Raw genomic sequence first — 21017 nt, 5'->3', positions numbered from 1 at the left:
TTTCCATTTCCTGTTCCCAGGAGTAGGAAAGACGAAGCTCAACACGGATGGAAGCTCTCGTGGAAACCCAGGATCAGCCGGCTTTGGTGGAGTATTCAGGGAATAAAGGGGCCATTGGATCCCGGCTTTTTTAGGAGACTTGAAGATTGCACGAGGCTTGTTTAGGGGATCGGAGTTGATTCAAAACCAGGGTATTGAGGCCATGGAGGTGGCATCTGATTCCACAGCAGCAATTGCTCTCATCAATGAAGAGCCCCCACTACACTCACCTCAGTCCTCATCAAAGAATGCGAAGCACTAATGGCTTCAACAAGTTGCACCTTGAAACACACTTTGCAAAGGCAACAAGGTGGCAGACAGACTAGCAACTACAGAAGTTGATCGAGAAGAGAGAATGGTGTTGAACGTCATTCCGCTCGACGACATCATTCTTTTGTTGGAGGCAAACATGACTTGAGAGGTGTAGCCTTAGAGATATATACGCTCATTGTACCCCCTCTCGGTTAAGAGGGGGCCGGATGTAGTTTCTTTGTTTTCCAGTCTACCAAAAAAAAACTTCCCTCTTCGAAACTGGAACCACTGGAGAAAGAAAGGAAAAGAGTGTTAATTGTACAAAAAGGGGTGTGGATTGTAAAAAAGAGGGTGTGAAAATAATTTTCCTTTCTTTCTAATAAAATAAGTTTGAAAACCGTCAACCAAACAAGCTCAAAATGACGAGCCTTCAAAGCTCGGATCAACAGGGCTGTAAAATTATCCTCGCCATCCTTGAAGCATTTCACGAAAACTCAATTTTGCTTGATCCAAAAAACAAGTAGACTAAATATAATACAGACAACTTTACACAAGAAGAACTAAGGTTCTAGTTTCAGTTGATTCACAAATATAAACTAAATACTTTCATATGCATAGATGAACCAGACAAAATGATTGATCAAACATAAATGGAGTCAAAAAAAAAAAAAAAAATGGAGATAAGTAGATGCACATATTGGGTACCGAACACTAGGACTGCACTAACCAGGAAAGGGAAAAAAAATTCCAAGTCTCGCAGACAAGTCTTTGAATTAACTCCCGAACACTAGGACTGCACTAACCGGGAAAGGGAAAAAAATTCCAAGTCTCGCAGACAAGTCTTTGAATTAACTCCATAACATTTCAAGTCAAGCACTAGTTCTGGATCTTTCACAAATAGATTTCAACGAGTAAATATAACACCCCCAAGGTCCCCAACAACCAAGTAAGAGAAACCAATTCTTACTAACGGATTTCAAATGTGCCAGGTAAGTTCGGTGCCTGTTTTCCGTCGGCCATTCCTTGCAGAACCACCTAAAGAGAAGTTGGGGGAGAAGAGGGTAAAAAAAACAAAAAAGGCAAAAGAAAAACCGAAACACAGGGAGTGACATCCGTTTTTTTGCAGACTGAATTGAGCCCAGTGTTGGGAACGAGGATTTGAGCTCCCAATCCGCCTTTACCAGCCTACCAAGATGTAATAAAGAAAGGAGGGAATCGGGCAACGGAAAAGAATAAAACAAAACGCAGAGAGAGAGAAGAACATGAAAGATAATGGTTTTAGACATTGATCAAAACATTATGCAGTAATCTGAAGATGAATACACCTAATAAGGCCAAATTGTAATCTTCGAAAGAAGTATTTAAGCAACGTCTAGATATTTACTCATTGATGCTATTCTTTATGGTTCCTTGAACAGTTGAACTACAGTCATCAACAGAATCACCATGACTTCAGAAAAATTAATCTAAAACAAGATGTTCAGGCCACAAGTCCCCAACCGAATGACAAAACTAGAAAACAAAAACCATGATGCTATTGGAGTAGCAAAGCTATTTAAAAATAAAGCCCCTAAACAAGTTAAGGAGAAGTGACAATGACCAACTAAGTTTCCGAGCAGATAATATTGTTCATATAGAACAAGAGGAACATGGTCAGTTCCAACAGCTCTATCCGGGACATGAGCAGAGAAACCTCCAAACATATCAAACTTGTATCGAAAAGAACAAAACCCAACCAATTCACAGAGCAGTTACCTGATACCCTTCGAAATTCACCGGAACTTGGTGTAACTATCGCCTCATACGCAACGTGGTGTAACAATGATGCTGTTCATCTCAGCAATGCGACAACTGCTGGCAGACGGCCTTAAAAGTAGCTTACCTAGTAATCAATATGCGGAGAAGGAAAAAAAAAACAAAGAAATGGGGGAGGGAAATAAGAAGAAAAAAGAAAATGGAAAAAAGAGAGGAAAGGAGTGAGGTCCATACAGAAATGGTGGTGCACATTACAAACTTAAGCTTCTTAATGAAAAAAATTTGAGCCCAAACTTGTCAGTTAACACTAGTAAGATTTCAATAATTTGCAAAAACCTTAACAGCAAAACCCATCCTAAAAATACCAAAATTTTTAATGGCATACCTTCAGATACAAATTGACAAAAACAACCCAGCCAAATGGATCTGATAAAACGCCAAAAGAAACCAGCATGCATATTACCTGCAATGTCTGGAACACAACATGCCCCCAGACCATCAAAGGTTATTGTTGGAGCCTATGAGTAACTAAATGAGAATAACAAACCTAATCAGTATAATACCTAACACAAACGCTAATACACCTAAATCACTAGTGGACAGAAAGAAAGGAAATCAGACATGGAACTCAGTGACTCAAGGGAATTAATTTTCAGAAAAGCAACAAACCTATAGTACTGCTTCACAACCTAAATCATATTACCCCAACATTATATGTGCAGAAGCTTCTTTAGATCAGATAGACCTGCAATATTTAGTATGCAAATCCCCCATCCTACATGTACGACTGGATCTATGAATCTTAAGTTAAGTAGCAGGGAGAATAATAATAGTCCATGACATAGTCACTTCAATCCAGAAATCCACTGATAGTAATAGAGAATATAGTTCAACATACATCAAGCAGCTAAAGAAGTTTGATAAAAATATTGCACATCAATCCAGGACAGAAGAGCAGCAGACTTCATGAAATCCTTGAACCATATATGTTCAGCTCAGACATAGCAATCAATCTGTTCCAACTGAACCTGCGAAAGGAGAAAGAGAAAAAAAGGGGGGGAAAAAAAGAAACAGAATAAATTATTCAATGTTGAGTTAAAAAGCCAGGGGAAAATTCCGAGCACCAAAAGAAACACTAGGTAATCGTCTGAGGACTCTGCCCCTCTTGCAGGAACTCCACTGACAACCCTCTGAACCCTTCTTCGGCTAACAAATTCAAGATCACTCCAACTCAAAAAAATGGACCCAGTTTCCATCATAGAAACACAGACCACCCACAAAGGTCAACATCATCATGCTTGGATTATGTTTCTTCAGAAAAATGTTGATACATTACCGTAGCCTCTGTTTCCTCATAATTGATGTCTTCCGATCCAGAATTTTCATGCTTATCCCCATCCTCATACTCGTCCTTATTCTCATGTTTATCCTCATTCTTACCACAATTACTCACACCTTCTAAGCTGTCATCTAGTATAGCTGATGAACATTTTTTGTAAGTCACGGGAGAAGAGGCAGATGTCCCATCATCCTCCAAATTCACTAAATCCTTTGACTCCAAGTCAGGCATCTGAGAGGCCTCATCATTAGATTTGGCAGGTCTGACACCAATATGCTTCAGCTTTTCATCCTTAATTTCATCTTTCCCATTATCATCAGAAAAGTGTATAGTTTCTGCAGATTTCGACCTCGAGCACCTCCTCCTGTTTCTTGATTTACCTTCATCTGAATGTCTTGGGGATGTACTACTTCCTTTGTGATGCCGCTTACCTTCTGCAGATGTCGACCTTGACTGTCTTCTGTCGTGGTATTTTGGCTTCTCATCTCTTTCTCTCCCCCTTTTCCCTCTGGAGTGATGCTTATCTTCAGAAGCCACTCTACTTCCTTTGTGACGCTTCTCATCTTTGTCTCTCTCTATTTTATCTCTCGAGTGATTCTTATATTCAGGAGATATTGACCTGGACCGCCTTCTCTCCAGGTACCTTGGCTTTTCATCTCTGTCTCTCTCTGTTTTATCTCTCGAGTGATTCTTATATTCAGGAGATTTTGACCTGGACCGCCTTCTCTCCCGGTACTTTGGCTTCCCATCTCTGTCTCTCTCTGTTTTATCTCTAGAGTGGTTCTGATCTTCAGGAGATATCGACCGCCTTCGCAGTTTTGATTTGGTTTCATCTGCAGCTCTTGTAGACAACCTACTTCCACTAGAACGCCTACCTTCTCCTGACACTGACCTCGACCGCCTTCTGTCTTGGTGCTTTGACTTTTCTTCTTTGCGTCCACCTAGTTTATCATCAGAGTGATGCCCAACTTCTGGAGATTTTGAAGTGGACCGCCTCCTGAGTCTTGATTTGCTGTTGTCGTCATCATTTCTCGGAGAGGACTTACTTCCTCTATGATGCCCTGGTGATCTTGAACTAGCATGGGAAGACTTCTTTGACCTATGCTTTGAACTTTCTCGATTATGTTTAGGTGAAGTAGAAACATCGCGATATGATTTTCTAGTTCGAGGGCTCATGCTCCTACTCCTGTTTCTCCTAGAAACTGAAGAATGTCGGCCATGTGATCTACCTGAATCCCACCTTCTACCCTCAATGTCATCCTTTTTGTCCCTATAGAAGCGCCGGTCATTATCATAGCTGGAGTAATTGCGGAATCTCAATGGGGATCTGGCTCTATAATCTCTAGAAAAACGGGATCGAGGAGAGAAAGATCGGGACCTCCTCCTCCTAAAACTGACAGGTGACCTTGACCTGGACTTGGACCTAGACTTTGACCTTGCACGAGTGGCGGATGGTGACCTGAGAAAAATAATATGAATATAAACGTAAATCCAGTCAAGAATGACAAAGTCGAATAAACATAAGCAATTACTGAAAAATGGTAATGAAACCATTCCATCACATGGGGAAAATGGCCACTCGATGAGAAACTCAAATTCCACAGAACATCAGCTTCTACCATTGAATTCCATTGCTATAACTAAATTAGATAAACACGTGGTCATCCCCATCTAATGAACCCCAAATCTGAGGAGACTCACCTCCTCAATCATGAGGGAGCAGTGAGGTATAAGTTTATGATACAGATAAGTAAATGGGTAGGACAAAAATAACCAAGCACAAGGGAGGAGAACTATAATGGCATGAGGGACACACGCATTACATGTGCTCCCCTCCCATACTCCTAAACCAGAAAGAAAAAGGTTCTCTTGATGAATACAAAAAGCAAATAATTTTCAAGTATTACATGTCTAAGCAACGCCACAAATGTCAAAACCTGTGCACGCGCGCACGCACACACAGAGAGAGAGAGAGATGACAAACCTACAATAAGCCAAGCTCACAAAATAGTTGTAACAAGTGACTTGAAAGTTCTCCTATGGAACATTCTCAGACGCCAATCGAGGACAAAAGACACTTAATAAGGCTTGCATGTTCCTCCAATAGATTATCCAGCAGTAATAAGACTATAGCAGCAACTAGCAACAGTAAAAAAACACGAATTTGTAGAGATGCTTCACTCATGCTTAAGAACTTGACTATTACCTAAAATATTTTCACCCATTTCAATCCTGAGGTTAAGATACTCAAAGAAAATACAAAATCTTGAATGGTCACTCAACAACCGGATGGATATTAAGCACCCCACTGACATGTGACCAGGCACGGACATGACACCTACACTTCGACACGTAAATTTCTAAAAATTGGAGAACACAACACATCCGGGCACGCTTAGGAAAACATATATGCTTAATTTATTATTTAAATAGAAGCAAAAAAACAGGCCTCAAATTACAATAAATAAAAAAAAACCATATATCCGGATTTTAACATTTATCAACATATAACTCATCAATGTATTTCAACAAAAACGTTTTCCAACTTACAAGTCTTTATATTCAATCAATCATACATCTATCATCCGAAAAGAAGACACCCTAGTGTCCATAGAGTGTCCCTAGCGTGTTACCATTTACCAAGTGTCCAAATGGAAAAAGTTGAGAAAAATACAAGACACTTCTGATTGAGCGTCGAACACATGTATGGAGAGTGTCCAAAGAGTGTTGGTGTCAGCGAAGAATCCAACACTAGTATGTGTGACCTCTGGAAAAGTGTCAGTGTCATGAGAGCAATATTGTTCACCCTCACTTTGTTCACCCTCGAGAGGATATGCTCATTCCGTATTTCACAACGATAATCAAAACCGTTCATTTTGTCCAAATTCATTTTTTAAGAGACTACTAAAATTCAGTAATCAGATATTCGTAAGCATTTAATCTAAAAGTTCAATTTCCAGTCAAGAATTTAAAAAACTACTAATAAACTCCTAGATGAATCACTTATAGATATCTAATTAAGATGAATTTTGTCACGGTCTTCTAAAAAACGACACTAGAAAAACTTAACGGTTTTGATTGGCAAAGTGAGACACGTAATGAGCATACCACCCTTGCAGAGGGTGAATGCTCTCCAGTGTTACATAAATTACTACAAACAGTTGATTATTTAGAGACTCTTCTCCTGTGGCTCATCTTAACTCTGTTTGTATCTTTATTTCTGTTATCGTTAATCATTCTTGGCCTTCATGTCAGCTAGCTAATCAAGAAATGCTTCCTTCATGGTCATCTTCAGGAGAAAGTGTGCATGGATAACCACCAAGATATATTATTTCTGGCAGTGAGCATCTTATGTATCGTTTGCGAGCCTCGTGAGGCCTGAAACAATCTCCTTGTGCCTAGTTTGATAGGTTAAGTTCTACCTCTATTGCCTATGGTTTCCAAGTTCTACTTTTGATCATTCGGTTGTTACTTGTCACTCTTCAGCTGGCACTATTGTGTTGATAGTTTATGTTCATGATATCCCTATTCCTGGCGATGATTGGTTGTATTGCTGCTTTGAAGGGGCATCTTGGGCAGCAATTCGTACCGAGGATTTGGGTGCTCTTCGTTATTTTCTTAGAACTAAGGTAGCTCGCTCGTCGCAGGGACTACCCCAACTGCACCAAAAATATGTACTTGATCTTCTATCCAAGGCTGGTCCTCTAGGTGCTCACGGCGTTGACACTCCACTATTAAGCTTGATGTTGAACATGGGAGAACCATTTTCTAATGTTGGTTGTGTAGACGCCTTCTTGGGAAGTTGATTTATCCCAAGTTGATTATCTCACTGCTACTCGTCCAGAAATTACATGTTGTCTTGTGAGTCAACTTATGGATGTCCCTCACTCCTCACCAACCGCATTTTTAAGACGTTTGGCAATTTATGAGCTATTTGAAAACGTCCCTCGCCATGCCTTGCTCTACTGACCTACTTCTTTGTTAGTGACTGGGTATAGTGATGTCCATTGGGCAGGTTGTCATTTGGACAGGCGATCCATGTCTGGACATTGTACCTTCCTTGGAGGTAACCTTAATACTTGGCATAGTAAGAAGCCAAATGTTGGTCCGTTTTATTGCTGAAGGCAAGTACCATGCTCTATGCCCATACAGCCTCTGAAATGTTGCGGGTTAGTTCACTTCTTGATTTCACCATTCGTATCCCAACTGCTACGTAGATGTTTAGTGATAATCAAGTTGCTAACATTATTGTCAACAATCATGTATCCTATGAGCATACTAAGCAGAGGTTGATTGTCATTTTATTTTGGATTTATTGCTGAGGAAAGACATCATCACAAAACAAGCCTTATGTTCGTGATCAATTGGGTGACATTCTTACAAAACCTTTGGCTTGCTCTTCTTCTACCAGTTTTCCTTCAAGCTGGGCATGTTTGATATCTATGGTCCAGCTTGAGGGGGCGTCTTGGAGTGTTTCTTTCTTGGTAGCCTATTTATGTATTTAGCTCGTTTACAGATTTACTTGTCCCATTACTAGTTCAATCCGCAGACAAACTCTAATCTCACATTTTACAATTCTTACTATGCCTTCCTATGGCTGTCCGTCAATAAAAAAAAAGAACTGCACAGGCACAAGGGAAAAAAAAAAACTTGCCCAGGCAACATTTCAAGGACCCTGCTTTCCAAAAAACAGAAAATGTTCGAGAATAATTCATGACGACTCTAAATGCATTCAACCCGTTGTAGCTAAATGAGGCAACTAAACCTTTCTGTTGCCTTAACCAACACAGTCACTGAATATTCAGATTTTACATCATTCAACTTCCAGCAATAAGTGAAAGGAAACCATTCTTGGCTCGTAACAACAATATCCCTAATTTATTTGAGAAGCGATTCCCGAGGAAGTTCACACACAAGAAGATTAGTGATCGTTTAATGAATATACATACCTAGATTTTGGGTTGGCTTCCTTATCTTCATTTGGTCCATCAGGTTTCAAACTTCTACTTATTTCAGCTGCTCTGGCAGCTGCAAGTTCTGTTGCACTCTTCATGGTTGCAGCTCGGCTAGCTGCTTGTTGTGCCGCCATTGTTTGTTGCATTAACAGGGCCTGCTGGAATTGCATCTGTTGCATAGCAACAGCTTGCTGCATTGCCAAGGGAAATGAAGATGAAGCAAGTGGTGTATTCAAAAGAGGGGGTTTTGAAGGAAGTGATTTGGCCATTTCAACATTCAATGGGCGGCCCCCCACATCCATATTGTTCAACGCCAAAGCGGCGGTTGCTTCTTCTGGTTTTGAGTATTCTATGTATGCAAAATGCTTTGAATCAGTGATGCTGCATTCAAGAACTGTGCCACAAAAACTAAAAAGTTGTTTCAACTGGTCCGCTGTGAGAAGTGGGCTGAGGTTGCTAACTTGCAGAGTTCTCTTCAGAGAGAGAGTCTTGGCATCTTTTTCAGCTGATCCTGATAAGAAGAACGCGAATATTATGTAACTCTCCAATACGTGACCGCCGACCAGTAGTAGATAAAACACAAGCAACGAAAAAGAAACAAACTTTTTGCTAATCAAGGAATCAAATATCTTGAGCAAAAAGCTTACCTCTGGTAAGGTGAAAATCAACTCCAGTACATACTAAAAAACAGGTATGTTCCCACACGTTAGGATATCTGTTACCAACTGCAGTAACTACGTCTGGGGTTTCAAAAATCGCCAAATGATAGGAAAATCAATCAACATACATAAAAAACGGATGTCTTAGGAAATAAGGGCTGGGGGGTTAGCCCAATTAATTATTCTTAAAGACAGTTTGTATTTTTATGCTTAGTGAATGGTATGTTACTTCTTTTTTTCAAAAAAATTTCATAATAACCATTCATCTCAACAAGAGGAATCCCGGAGAAGTATAAAAACATTGACCAAAGTTGAAAAAAATTCAGAAAAGACTAACAAAACTGCATTTTTCAAACTTTTTTCGCATTTTGTGTCATAATATTTCACTTTCTAGATTCCTCTCATCAAGACAATTGATTAATCCACAAAATTTGATGAAAAACTAACAAAAATTCAGAAAACACGACCAAAAATGCTGACATCAAAATCTAGGGGAAATGAGTATTAATATGTTAACTTCCTAACAAAACATCTTCCTCATCATGACCCACTTTTTATCCATCCACATCCTCCTCCATCTGATATAAAAAATGCTGACATCAAAATCTAGGGGCAATGAGTATTAATATGCTAAACTTCCGAACAAAACATCTTCCTCGTCATGACCCACTTTTTATCCATCCACATTCTCCTTCATCTGACATCCCTCTTCCAATTCTTCTCATTACTCTTCTATGTCTACTAAGGCTCCGTTCAGTTGCCAGGAATGTTGTACAGGAAAGTTATTCTCAGGAAAAGTCAAGTAAAGTGAAGTAAAGGAAAAAGAAATCTATTTTCCTATGAGTGTTCATTTGACAAAATTTTTAGGCAGGAAAACTAAAGTTTAGTGGTTCATTTGTCGGAAAAAGACACTTATGAGAAACTTCTTTATTTCCCATGGCTAAAAGTAACTTTGAGAACTAACACATATCGGAAAATGTATTTTATCTAATGCAAAGCCTTAACATGAAGCTTAAAAAATAAGTAGATGATAACTAAATAAACAAATGTTAAATAACTATGCTTGATTAGTTGCCGATACAAAAACTCATTGATAAACTGATGATTAGTAAGTACAAAACAAAACTGAAGACTAATGACAAGATAAATAAATACTTCCAAAAAAAATCAATTACTAATTTTTTCTACAACAATTATCTTAGAAAGCATCACAGTAGTCGAAATTGTTATTGCTCACGTAAATTTCAAAGTGCCTTTCTAAGAACCTAATTCGTATTTTTTTTGGTATTGGCGTCATTCGTTTTTTTTCTTATCCTCCAATTATTTTGGCCCAACAATGCAGAAAACTTTCCCGCAAAATCCTATGCTTTTGGCCGGATCACTTTTGCAAGAAAGTAAATCTTGCAGGAAAACTTAAGAACATTTTTCCCACTACTTTCCTGGCAACTAAACACTACAAAAGTTATGAGAAAGTTGATTTTCTCATCCTTTCCTACACTTTCCTGACAACTGAACGGAGCCTAAATGCTACATTTAGCATCCCAATCAACCACTCATTGCTTCCATCAATATGTTTCAAACAGATCATACAAAGCTTATAATAGTGAGATACTCTAACCATTGTAAACTCAATCCATCATCAGTGGCTACTATAAGTTCAAGTTATACAAACATCAAAATAAACAAAAAAGCGCAAGAGGCGGGCCAGTTCAGCCTCATAAAAAAGCGTGGGCCTGATGCGCCTTAGCCCACCTCACTGCTTATTACTTGCTATGCAGACCCTATCCTTGCCTAGGGCCTAAACACGTGCTTTTTATAACACTAATGCACATCCTATAAAAGAAGTAAACTAAACCACCATAGTATTGATTTCAGATGTCCGTAAAAAGTTAAACAGGACCAGGCAATCAAACAATTGACCATTCACCATTAACCATTAGTTCTTAAAGTAAACCGCACAGTAAGAGGCAATGAATACCAGAAGAGTCTTTTGCAGACTGCAGTTGTGCTTGGGCCTGAGCAGCATGGGCTTGGAGGGCTTGTGCAGCAACAATTGCCTGAGCGGCAGCCATTGCAGCAGCAGAAGGTGCCATAGGCACTTGACTCAGAGTTCCCATGGAGGTTGTGGCAGCTAATGCAGTCATTAGCAAATTGTGAGGCGGGTGAATGAATTTACAATCAGTCTTTGCACAGCGTCCATTAAGATACTCTCTGCACAATTCACCAAGAGAAGCTCCAATCCCAGGCAACACTACCCCACCTGAAGCACCAGGGACGAGACCAGGAATCATTCCAAGCAATCCTGGGAATGACCCAGATGAAAAAGAACCCGAATAATTAGGCATATTTGGCATTGTCTGGTTAACTAAATTCGGATATGTAGCCGCTGGAGCTAGACCCAGTAGCCCTCCGGTAGTCGTGCCTGCACAGCCGTAAAATTGACAGTCAGAATACGGTCAAACATCTAGGATTGCCCATAATACGAGAACAGTTAAAACATAAATTGACGGTGTCCTAATGAGGAGCAGGGGTGGACAAAAAGAAGCATAATTTTGCCAATCACATGTTATTAAGAAATTCAAAAGATACGGACTGTGCAACTCAGGAATCACGATTGCGACAGAAATCCTAATATCGACGAGAAAAATCACGTACTCCTAAGATGTACATAAGATCGACAAAATGGTTAATACCCTGTTCTTTACTAAAATTAGGCGAGCTTCACTTAGATCCCCTGTGGTTTAGTCAATGTGCGGCTAGACCCCCCAACCTTCATTTATCTACCACATAAATCCCTGTGGTTTTTGGATTTTTGTGCAGATTTTTGTGCAACGCTAACATTCGTTAAAAGTGCTTGTAAATGACCTTAAGGTCCCCATCTTCTTCCTCAATATACACACAGACATACATGTACTTATATATGTATGATGTCCATTTACAAGCAGATAAATACTACTATTCTACCTAGTATGATCAAACTGACACACTAAGGAAGGCTAAAATCGGCATCAAGAACTCAAAATATGCATGAATTCAATCAATTCCAGTAAACCACTTAACCCAATTGAAAATTGTAACCTGTTGCAGCTAGCCAAATTTAACCCAAACAGAAACTGAACAAGTTCCAGTGAACTTTAACGTAAAACCAAAATGAAAATCGAACCAATTTCGACCAATCCGCACATGAAACCTCAATCAACAAATCCCACACAGAAATCGACCCCCAATGGAAATGATAAATTGAACCTTTTCCATTAGAAAATCAAACCCAGTCAGAATTTGAACCCATGAAATCAAACAGTTTCCAATTCGATTTTGTGATTTGGCTATCAATTATAATCTACCATGGTTGGTCTTCCTCTGCATGTATCCATGAGTGCGAACGAATTTTTTCAAGAAATTAATTTGTGAAAAGATTCCAAGCGGGTGGGAACACCTATAATTGATTTGCTTTGGTTAGCAACTGGTGGTGTGTAATCAGGTGAGGCTGCATATCAATACCCACAAAACATACGTGCGCGCGCACTCACGTTAAAAATAGTTATATAAACTACTTGTAATCTGAACCCATATAAAACATCTAGCACAAAACAGAAATCGGGGGAGCTAGGGGAGGTGTAGGAGCTGTGTGTGGCAGGGGAGGATGGGTGGGTGGATAAGAGTCAAGAGAGAGAAATACGAGAGAGAAAGTGGAACTATTTGTAAACGTAAAGAGTTTGGGAGGATATTTTTGTCTTACAAATCTGTCTACTATCAACATATGTGCATGAAAGAAACCTTTGGTTAGTTTGGATGCAAAACCTAATGGTGCACAAAAGTCCACAAACCACAGGGATTTACATGCTGACAAATGAAAGTCAGGGGGTCTATCAGATCATCGACTAAACTGCAGGGGGTTTAAGTGAAGTTTGCCCTATATTTTTCACTAGTTGTAAGGGACACATAATGCACCAATAGCCCAATCGTAGAGATAGAGACAATAGCTTCCACGTGTATGGGTGCTTAATTGTGAGACACTAGAAATTTGAACAAGAAAATCAAATCAAACCGTGAATCGTAAAAGATTTGGCCATCATAGAAAAATATAATATATGCATACATAAAGATATAAAAGATTCATTGTAGAAACAAAAGCTTATGTTTAAACAATGATTATGTAGCTTAGTAGGTAGGTAAGAGACTTGCTCATATGGCAACATATGTGGGTTGGTCCAAGACTTTGAGACCCGCTACGATCTACTCCCTCCGTCCCAATTTAATTGTCATTTTTGGGAGTTCGTGCCACTTTTCGATTGATTATATCTTGTAATTTATAATGTTTTAGGTAATTTTGAAAACATTGTATTATAGAACAAATCGAGATCTATCAAACAAGATCCATATTGGATATAAAATTCATTACCAATTTAAAGATATAACGAGTTTTTTTATCCGGTTAGAATAGAACTGGGACAAGTAAATTGGGACGGAGGGAGTATGAGTTAGAGGAACTAGAACTAAAGAGATCGATATGTAAAAATCTGCGTTCCTGTAGAATGTTATACAATTACATTCAAACTACTTGTATAAATATAGTCTAGCAAATTAAATAGCATTTTAACGACATTGAGCTCCTCTATTGACTCCTATGAGAATGAACTATGGAAATTTCACTTAACTAAGAGCATCCACAATGTAATAATCAAAACTTGCCGCATCAAATTTTGATTATCCATTTAGAGGTTGCTAAAGTTAGCAATGTCAAGTCCCACATTTTTTTTTTTTTTTCCCATGATCAAAACCAATGGGCTCATTGCCAGCTGCTCTTTCCCTCCAAACTTCTCTCCTTCATTTCACGCCTATTTCATTGAAATTTTTTTTTTAAAACTTGAAAAACCAAAATTAAATAACCAAAACTTGTCACATCACCTTTTTAAACTACAAAAATCTAAAAATTGTGAACATAGAAAACAATTCATTTAAAATAGTTTTAAAATAAATAAAAACAGGTTATGATAAACAGAAAATAGCTTTTTGAAAACTATTTTCTAAAAAAACAGTTTTGGGGGAAAAAGTTTTAGAATCAAAACAATTTTTGAAAAAAAAATGTTTTTGTGTAGAAACAGCTTTTGAAAAAAAAAAACAGTTTTTTTAAAAAGAACAGTTTTTGAAAAAACAGTTTTTGCATAAAAAAATAATAATAATTCTTTTGGAAAAATAGTTTCGCAAAAAAAAATCAAAAACAGTTTAAATATTGCTGAAAAAGAAAAGTAGGGAGAGAAGGTTTTTGTGTAATAATGGGTGTACTTGATTGAAAAATATGGGGTCCACTAAATTTGGTTATTGGCAAAACATTGCTAGTTTTGATTATCCAAATGCCCAAATTTGATTATTGGTTAAGAGGTTGCTAAGTTTAATTATTACAATGGGAGCACCTTTTTGAGCAAACATTACTAACTTTAGCAACCCTTCGGTTTTGATTATTACATTGCGGATGCTCTAACAATAGACATACCTAGAAGATTATGTTTGGGAAAATGAGGATAAAAAAAGAATAACAACATGCTCCAAACAAGAATACATATTCTAATCAACAAATGATGAACAAATTTTGCATGGGATTTTTGTTTTTCCGAACTTAACACTCTATAAAGTTATATTCGTGGTTTTCCCCCCAAAAATAAGAAGGTAAAAGGAGTTTCATATTCGTTGAATGCAACAATTGTCACATTTACTTGAATTGGATCGTGGATCAAACCGTGAATTGTATTATTCATCACCGATTCTGTATAAACCTTGATTCACACGTAGATTTGGATCGATTTTGCATGAATCATAAATCGAACAGCAAATCAAACCGTGGATCGTGTGATCCTGACAACTATGGTGTCAAATGCTTCTATCGGACTTGCATAATCGCATACACTGACAATCTACAAGAATTTAGTAGCATAATGCTACGAAATAAGTATCTTTTATGGCAGCTTGTGTCATGTAAAATATCAAATTATACAAATCATAGTATAAAGCATCAAACTAATGATCCTTTTTTTCCCAATGCCAGTACGATTCGAGAGTTTTGGTTACATAGCCGATGGCAAGTTCTAACAGCCTCAAGCGATGTGGCAGGAACTCAAGTCATTGGAATGTTGTCAAGGCTGCCAGGCAACCTCTCCTAATTCTACAGCACCGTATGCAGGTGAACTGGGTAGGACCAAAATAATGTTACACTCTGTCAGAACACAGAAACGTGCAAATGAAGAAGGGGGTAATTGCTTGAAAAGTAGCTCAATGCTCATTGTCATCAATCATACCCAACCACTCATCAGATCAAGTAAAAATAGTTAATTGAAAATCTTGACTTCAATTACTACAACTATTGCCACCAAAAAACACTCAAAACAATACGCTATACAACAGTTAATTTCCACTCCAAGCCAAAGCCAATGCTTGTACCATTATCTCTTCCATAATCAGTATTCGGTAATACTTATGACTGGTACCCAAATTGGGCACTTACGAACACATATAAAGACAATACACAGAAGTATTTGAAAACTACCGGACCATATCCACAGTGAAGAGAAAAGAGAAAAGGATGAGTGTGGGTGTGGATGGTGGAGCTATTCAAGTACATAAACAAAGCGTTTCAAGACAGTGCCTTCACTGAAAAATACAGAAGGGGCTACCCATGATAGGATTTCCATTACCCAATATATGCGACAAATAACTCCTCTTCACAACTAGGGATGGCCATCTCGACTGATTCATCCGTATCCGATCCGTTATCCGTCCTGAACAGATCAGATTTTTCGGATATCGGGACGGATTCAGATTTTTTTTTATCATCACCACCTGCTTCTTCCGTCACAAGCTATCAATTACCCCCAAATCTCACACACAAAAAACAACTGTCACTAAAAAAAAAAACCAAATCCTTTTTTGGGCGAATCAAAGCATGGCTGGTCGGAGGATGGCCTACGGCGGCGGTGCTGATGGTGGTGGCGGTGGTTCTAGTACGAGTACTTTTTTGCTTTAAAACAAAGGATTCCTGATTCTCTCTTTTTTTTCTTATTGTTGATAATTCGGATCTTCGGATATCCGATCGGATCTCCATTCTCCATTCGGAGCGGGGATGGAGGATCAAAATATATATCCGTTCGGAGTTTGGGGCGGATTCGTGGGCGGGTGGAGGGTTCGGATTCGGATTCGGATATTGCAATATCCACCACCGATCTGCCCCGTTGCCATCCCCATTCACAACCACCTATGCCAAATACAATATATACTGCCACCAAACACAGGAATAACTCACTATAGCTAATCACTTCCGTTCCAATAACCAATCACATAAACCAATAAAAAGGCCCAGGCTAACAAGAAGCGGCCAAACGGGCACTCAGATAGAACACAAAATAAAACAATACTCAGTAAAACATTTGTTGTCTTTAACTTTCGAAGTATCAGAAAACTACTGTAACCTATTTCAAAGTTCGGCAAGTGGAGTGGTAGCCCAGTGTTAGGCACCTTATACTCCCATGCACCAAGACTTAGGGGCATTTCCAATAAACTAAATAGACTAAAACCCATGTTTTCACGGATTTCTAGGCTAATCATTATCCTCACATACATCCGCTAAAATACCATTTAGCGGAACCAACTTGCCATTAGCGGAAACACACCTAGGTTCAACCCTCACTAACTACAACTAACTAGTACTAACACCGTGCGTGTGCGTGCGAGTGAAAAATGCATTTCAAGAGAGTACCTTGACTGAAGAAGACAGGAAATGGGCTGCCCATGATGGCCTTCCCATTACACTCAATATTCACCATATAATTTCCTCTCTTTGGAACCACATACGTCACCGTATACGACCCATCACCCATATCCTTCACCACCCCATCCTGGTCCGATCCCCCAACCCCCACTCCAGGCGAAACCCTAACCCTAATCTCCGCACCGCCGTTCAGCACTCTCCGCCCGTCCGAATCCTTCGTGACCACCACGAAGGACGACGGCGCGCAGGCCGTGCCGCCGGCGATGCCCGTCCCGGCCGCCGCGCACTTGGCAGGGTCCACCGGCCCGATCGGCTTGCTGGCCAGATCCTCCTCCTCCGCCTCGTCTCCATCCCCGTCCGACGAGTCGTTGTTGTCCTCCTCTGTCCTGTTCTTCTCCACGTCCTTGAAGGTGGCGTCGAACGCTGCCTTGGCCGCGGCGGCCTTCTCGGCCTCGCTCTTGATCTTGGCCTCTTCGGCTTGTTTCATCCATATGGGCTGCTGTTTGACTACGGCCAACTTCCGATCGGCCATGAATGAAAAACCCTAAATACGCACACACCCAGCCCCACCCCTTGCGTATATCTCGGAAACCCTAATATAGAGAGAGAAGAGACACCTAATTGATCAGCGAATTCAGAGTCTCTTCGACACTTTGAGACTTCCGGAGTGTATTGTTTTGGTACTTGTAAATCTGTTCCAAAGCCCTAACAAGATCCCGAACGGGGGCAGAAGGGGGATCGGATAGGGAAATACAGTCACTCAGCTTGGTGTAACTTGTTTAACTTTTTGAGAGTAGTTTTTAACTCTCCAAATAATTTTTTAATAAATTTTTTTCTTTATTTTTTTACATTCATTACCTCTTAACTCTCAAAAATAACTTTTTAAAAAATAAATCAAACAAAGTCAGTATGCTGTGGGGAATGGGGATGTGTTAATTTAACAGTTTCTGGTGGACCATAGTGAAGTGCGATGGCACGCTTGACATGGAAAAATTATACTATGCCCCAAGGGCATAGCCACGTGTTCTGCACCACACATTTCAGTGGTCCATACTGAAATGTGTGGTGCAGAAAGCCTCGGGGCACCACGTGGCTATGCCCCGAGGCATGGAATAATCTCTCCTTGACATGACATACGACAAGTTACTGTACTACTATGTAAGAGCATGCGCACCAAAGCCAGGGTTAAGGTCTAGTCCAGTTTATACATATTCAGTCCGCTTCAGTTTTAGGGTATTGTGGGCCTGTTTTGTCGGGTCCACAACGATCGAAATCGTTCATTTTGAAGAGCTCATCGAGTGTGTCATGTCACAAGAAAATTTAGCATGATCAAATATTGATAGGTACATGAATGAAATATATTTGTACAAGGAAAAAATGGGCAATTATGAGTTTCGATTTTATTTTTTGTCATCTCATTTTTTTGTACAAGTCTATTTCGTTTATGTACCTGTCGATATTCATTCAACCTAATTTTTTGCATGAATGACATGCTCGATGAACTCTATAAAATGAACGATTACGATCATTATTGTGAGTCCGGAAGGGGCCCACAAAGGTCCAAAATTGGGCCGGATTGGACATGTATAAAACTGGACTAGACCTTCCTCCCCAAATCAATGGCTAGGTAAACTATCTTGTAAATAGTTCACAAGGTTTTAGCTAATCTTTCACAACTACACTAAGAGCATCTCTAATCCCACTCTTTACTTTACCTAGCAAAAAGTATAAAAAAAATTTAAAAATAAAATAATAAAAAGAACAATCTCTACTTTACCTATTCACTTTTTCATCTATGTGTTTCAACCCAACTCTCAATCTTTGCTCTCCAATGAAACTAAATTAACTAATTTGCAAATGTGGCATCTATACAAGATGAAGTGGCGATTTTCAATCTGTCATATTTTTTCGATGGTTTTTTTATTGGAAAAGAATTTTTTTCTTCAGTTTATTTGATGTATTAAATTTTTTTTTTGAAATGGCAAAATTTTTATTAATAAACTCAATAAACAGGTACATCGTTGAAGAGAAAGGGGGAGGGAAGACCACATGACAAACATGTAGCCAACACAATGCAAAGGAGAAAAAAACTTCCAACAAGAAGTTGAGAAGAAAAATAAAAACAAGAATTACCTCCTTGACAGAGCATATCAATCCAAAATACTAGCTTGACCCATTTCCACGATCATAGTGACTTGTGAGGTGCCACACAAGTCTGCCTCATCTTGCCCAAACAAAGGACAAGTCACAAATCAAATTAGACTCTCAACAATTAGTCTGATCTATATTTTCAATTTTTTAGTATATTAGCTTTCCCCATTTCACTATTATTATATAAGTGAAATACAAGGAACTCATTTTTGTAGTATATTAAACTTTTTCAAGTGGAAATCTATTGCTTGTTTGTTTGTTTTGTGACTTTGTGGGAGGCGAGCTGCAGGGAGTTGAGGAGGCTTGGGACTCGTCTAGGGCGAAAATGGAGGGAAAAGATGAAGAGGGAACCTGTGAGCTGGAACAGAAAAGTACATAGAGATAGAAAGTCTCTCACTACCTGTAGCGAGCAAAATGCAAGTGCGGCAGAATGATCAGAGGAGTATTGAGCCCATTGGAAGAGTGAAAATTGTTATTGGTTAGCTATAGTAGCCAATGGGGCCTACGAGGAAAGCCCCTAAGAGATGCTTTAACACTATTTATTTTACCTAACACAAATTTAAAATTTAAAATATTACTTTTTCTTTTCTTCTTCTTTCCTATCAAAAATTCACCCCGATCCCTCTGCCATCACTCAGACTTTGAAACTCAGCTAGGGTTGGCAATAGGGCGGGTAGGGGGTGGATACCACTATCCCCGTCCCCGATCCCCGAATCCAAATCCATCCCCATCCCCTCCCCGATCTCCACCGGGGAATTATTTTTACCCTTCATCCCCTCCCCAAATGGGGAACGGGGATCCCCGTGGGGAATCGGGGATCCAACTGGAACCACAGGCAAAATCGGTATTCTTAATTCGGTATCCCTCCTGCAGCAAGACGCCAAAAACAAATAACACACGCAAAGCTCTTTAAAGCTTCGTTTCTTAGTCTCTCAACACGACGCTATTTCATGAGTTTCCGACGTGACCAATATTTATCAGACGTGAACAATATTTATCTGATTAGAACTATCGATTTGAGCTCTTTTTTCTACTAATCTTCTATCCGTGGTAAGTGAATTCAATTACTTCTATGTTAATTGACAGTGAGATTTAGTTTCTTTCTTTCTTCCTCACTTATGTATATATAGTACTCCTATATAATTTTCATTTACGTATATAACTTATTTATTATATATCTATATATATATATACACACAAACGGGGTGGGGCAGGGCTCATACCCATCCCCTACCCGTTCCCCTTTTTTTTTTTTAAATTATCCCCATCCCCTACCCGATCCCCGAATCCCCAATCCATTTGGGTTGGGTTGGGTTGGGTTGGGGCGGGGCGGGGCGGGGCGACCGGGATTACCATCCCTAAACTCAACTCAGTCTCCACTTCTCCGGTCTCTCCTATATAGTACGGGTCAGCTATAGGATCCTGCTCACCCGCTAGTTTCTCTAGAAAATCTGGCATAGATCCAGAGTACATCGTACCGTTAGTGATGAGGTTCATTCAATACATACCCCTAAACTCATTACCCATGATATACAAGTAATAACATGTCAAGGAACAAAAATAAACTAATAATAAAATCGCAGCAAGAAGTAGTATTTTATGAATTTCTTATATTTAAGTGAATTCTAGATTTCTCCACCATGAGAAATACTCCTTCCAGACAACCTCTAAACTATGGCGACTCTGTAGATTTACCCTCTCATTGCTTGCCTAGCTAGGGGTCCCAGATGAATAAGATCAAACTATATGTTAGGATTCAGCTATACCATCACAAGGAGAAAATGAAAACAACCAACCACGAGAAATGAATTTCATACTCTGGTTTCACCAAATAATACCATTCTTGGTCAACATCCGGAGAGTAAATCATACAATGCCATATCTAGGGTTTCGAAAATAATAACCACCGGTCTTTAATCACAAGTGTTGATTCTACTGACTTTTCCTTCAGGACCTACCGGGCTCTTGGCCACTTTAGTTATCTCCTGGTCGTGACCTCAATGACTATTCAACATTTTCACTTTCCTTAGTTTTTAATGTCTAATCAATTTAATCCAAATCTCGAGTACCACCTACTATACCTAATGTCTCATTCTATGTTCATGTAG

The 21017-nt window shown here is 39.2% G+C and overlaps 1 protein-coding gene across 4 annotated transcripts; it reads right to left on the bottom strand.

Annotated features, from left to right (window-relative positions):
• Positions 1-1105: 1105 nt before the first annotated feature.
• On the bottom strand, positions 1106-17507 carry LOC131299428 (uncharacterized). Of its 4 annotated transcripts, XR_009190765.1 has the most exons (7): positions 16747-17507; positions 10978-11421; positions 8335-8851; positions 2945-4844; positions 2432-2518; positions 2047-2173; positions 1106-1476 (listed from the first exon to the last, which is right to left on the bottom strand). XR_009190765.1 is itself a non-coding variant. In XM_058324972.1 (4 exons), the coding sequence occupies exons 1-4, from the start codon at positions 17288-17290 to the stop codon at positions 3350-3352; spliced, it is 3000 nt and encodes a 999-aa protein (XP_058180955.1). In that variant the 5' UTR covers positions 17291-17507; the 3' UTR covers positions 2868-3349. The 4 variants fall into 4 exon arrangements, 1 of the variants encoding a protein (XP_058180955.1); XR_009190767.1 differs by lacking the exon at positions 2432-2518; XR_009190766.1 differs by lacking the exon at positions 1106-1476 and having other exon boundaries at positions 1658-2173.
• Between the last annotated feature and the right edge of the window lie 3510 nt (positions 17508-21017).

This window comes from Rhododendron vialii, chromosome 9a (assembly GCF_030253575.1).
Source record: "Rhododendron vialii isolate Sample 1 chromosome 9a, ASM3025357v1".
NCBI lineage: Eukaryota > Viridiplantae > Streptophyta > Magnoliopsida > Ericales > Ericaceae > Rhododendron > Rhododendron vialii.
Note: the sequence above shows the minus strand (reverse complement) of the source record. Positions and strands in the feature narration are given on the sequence as shown.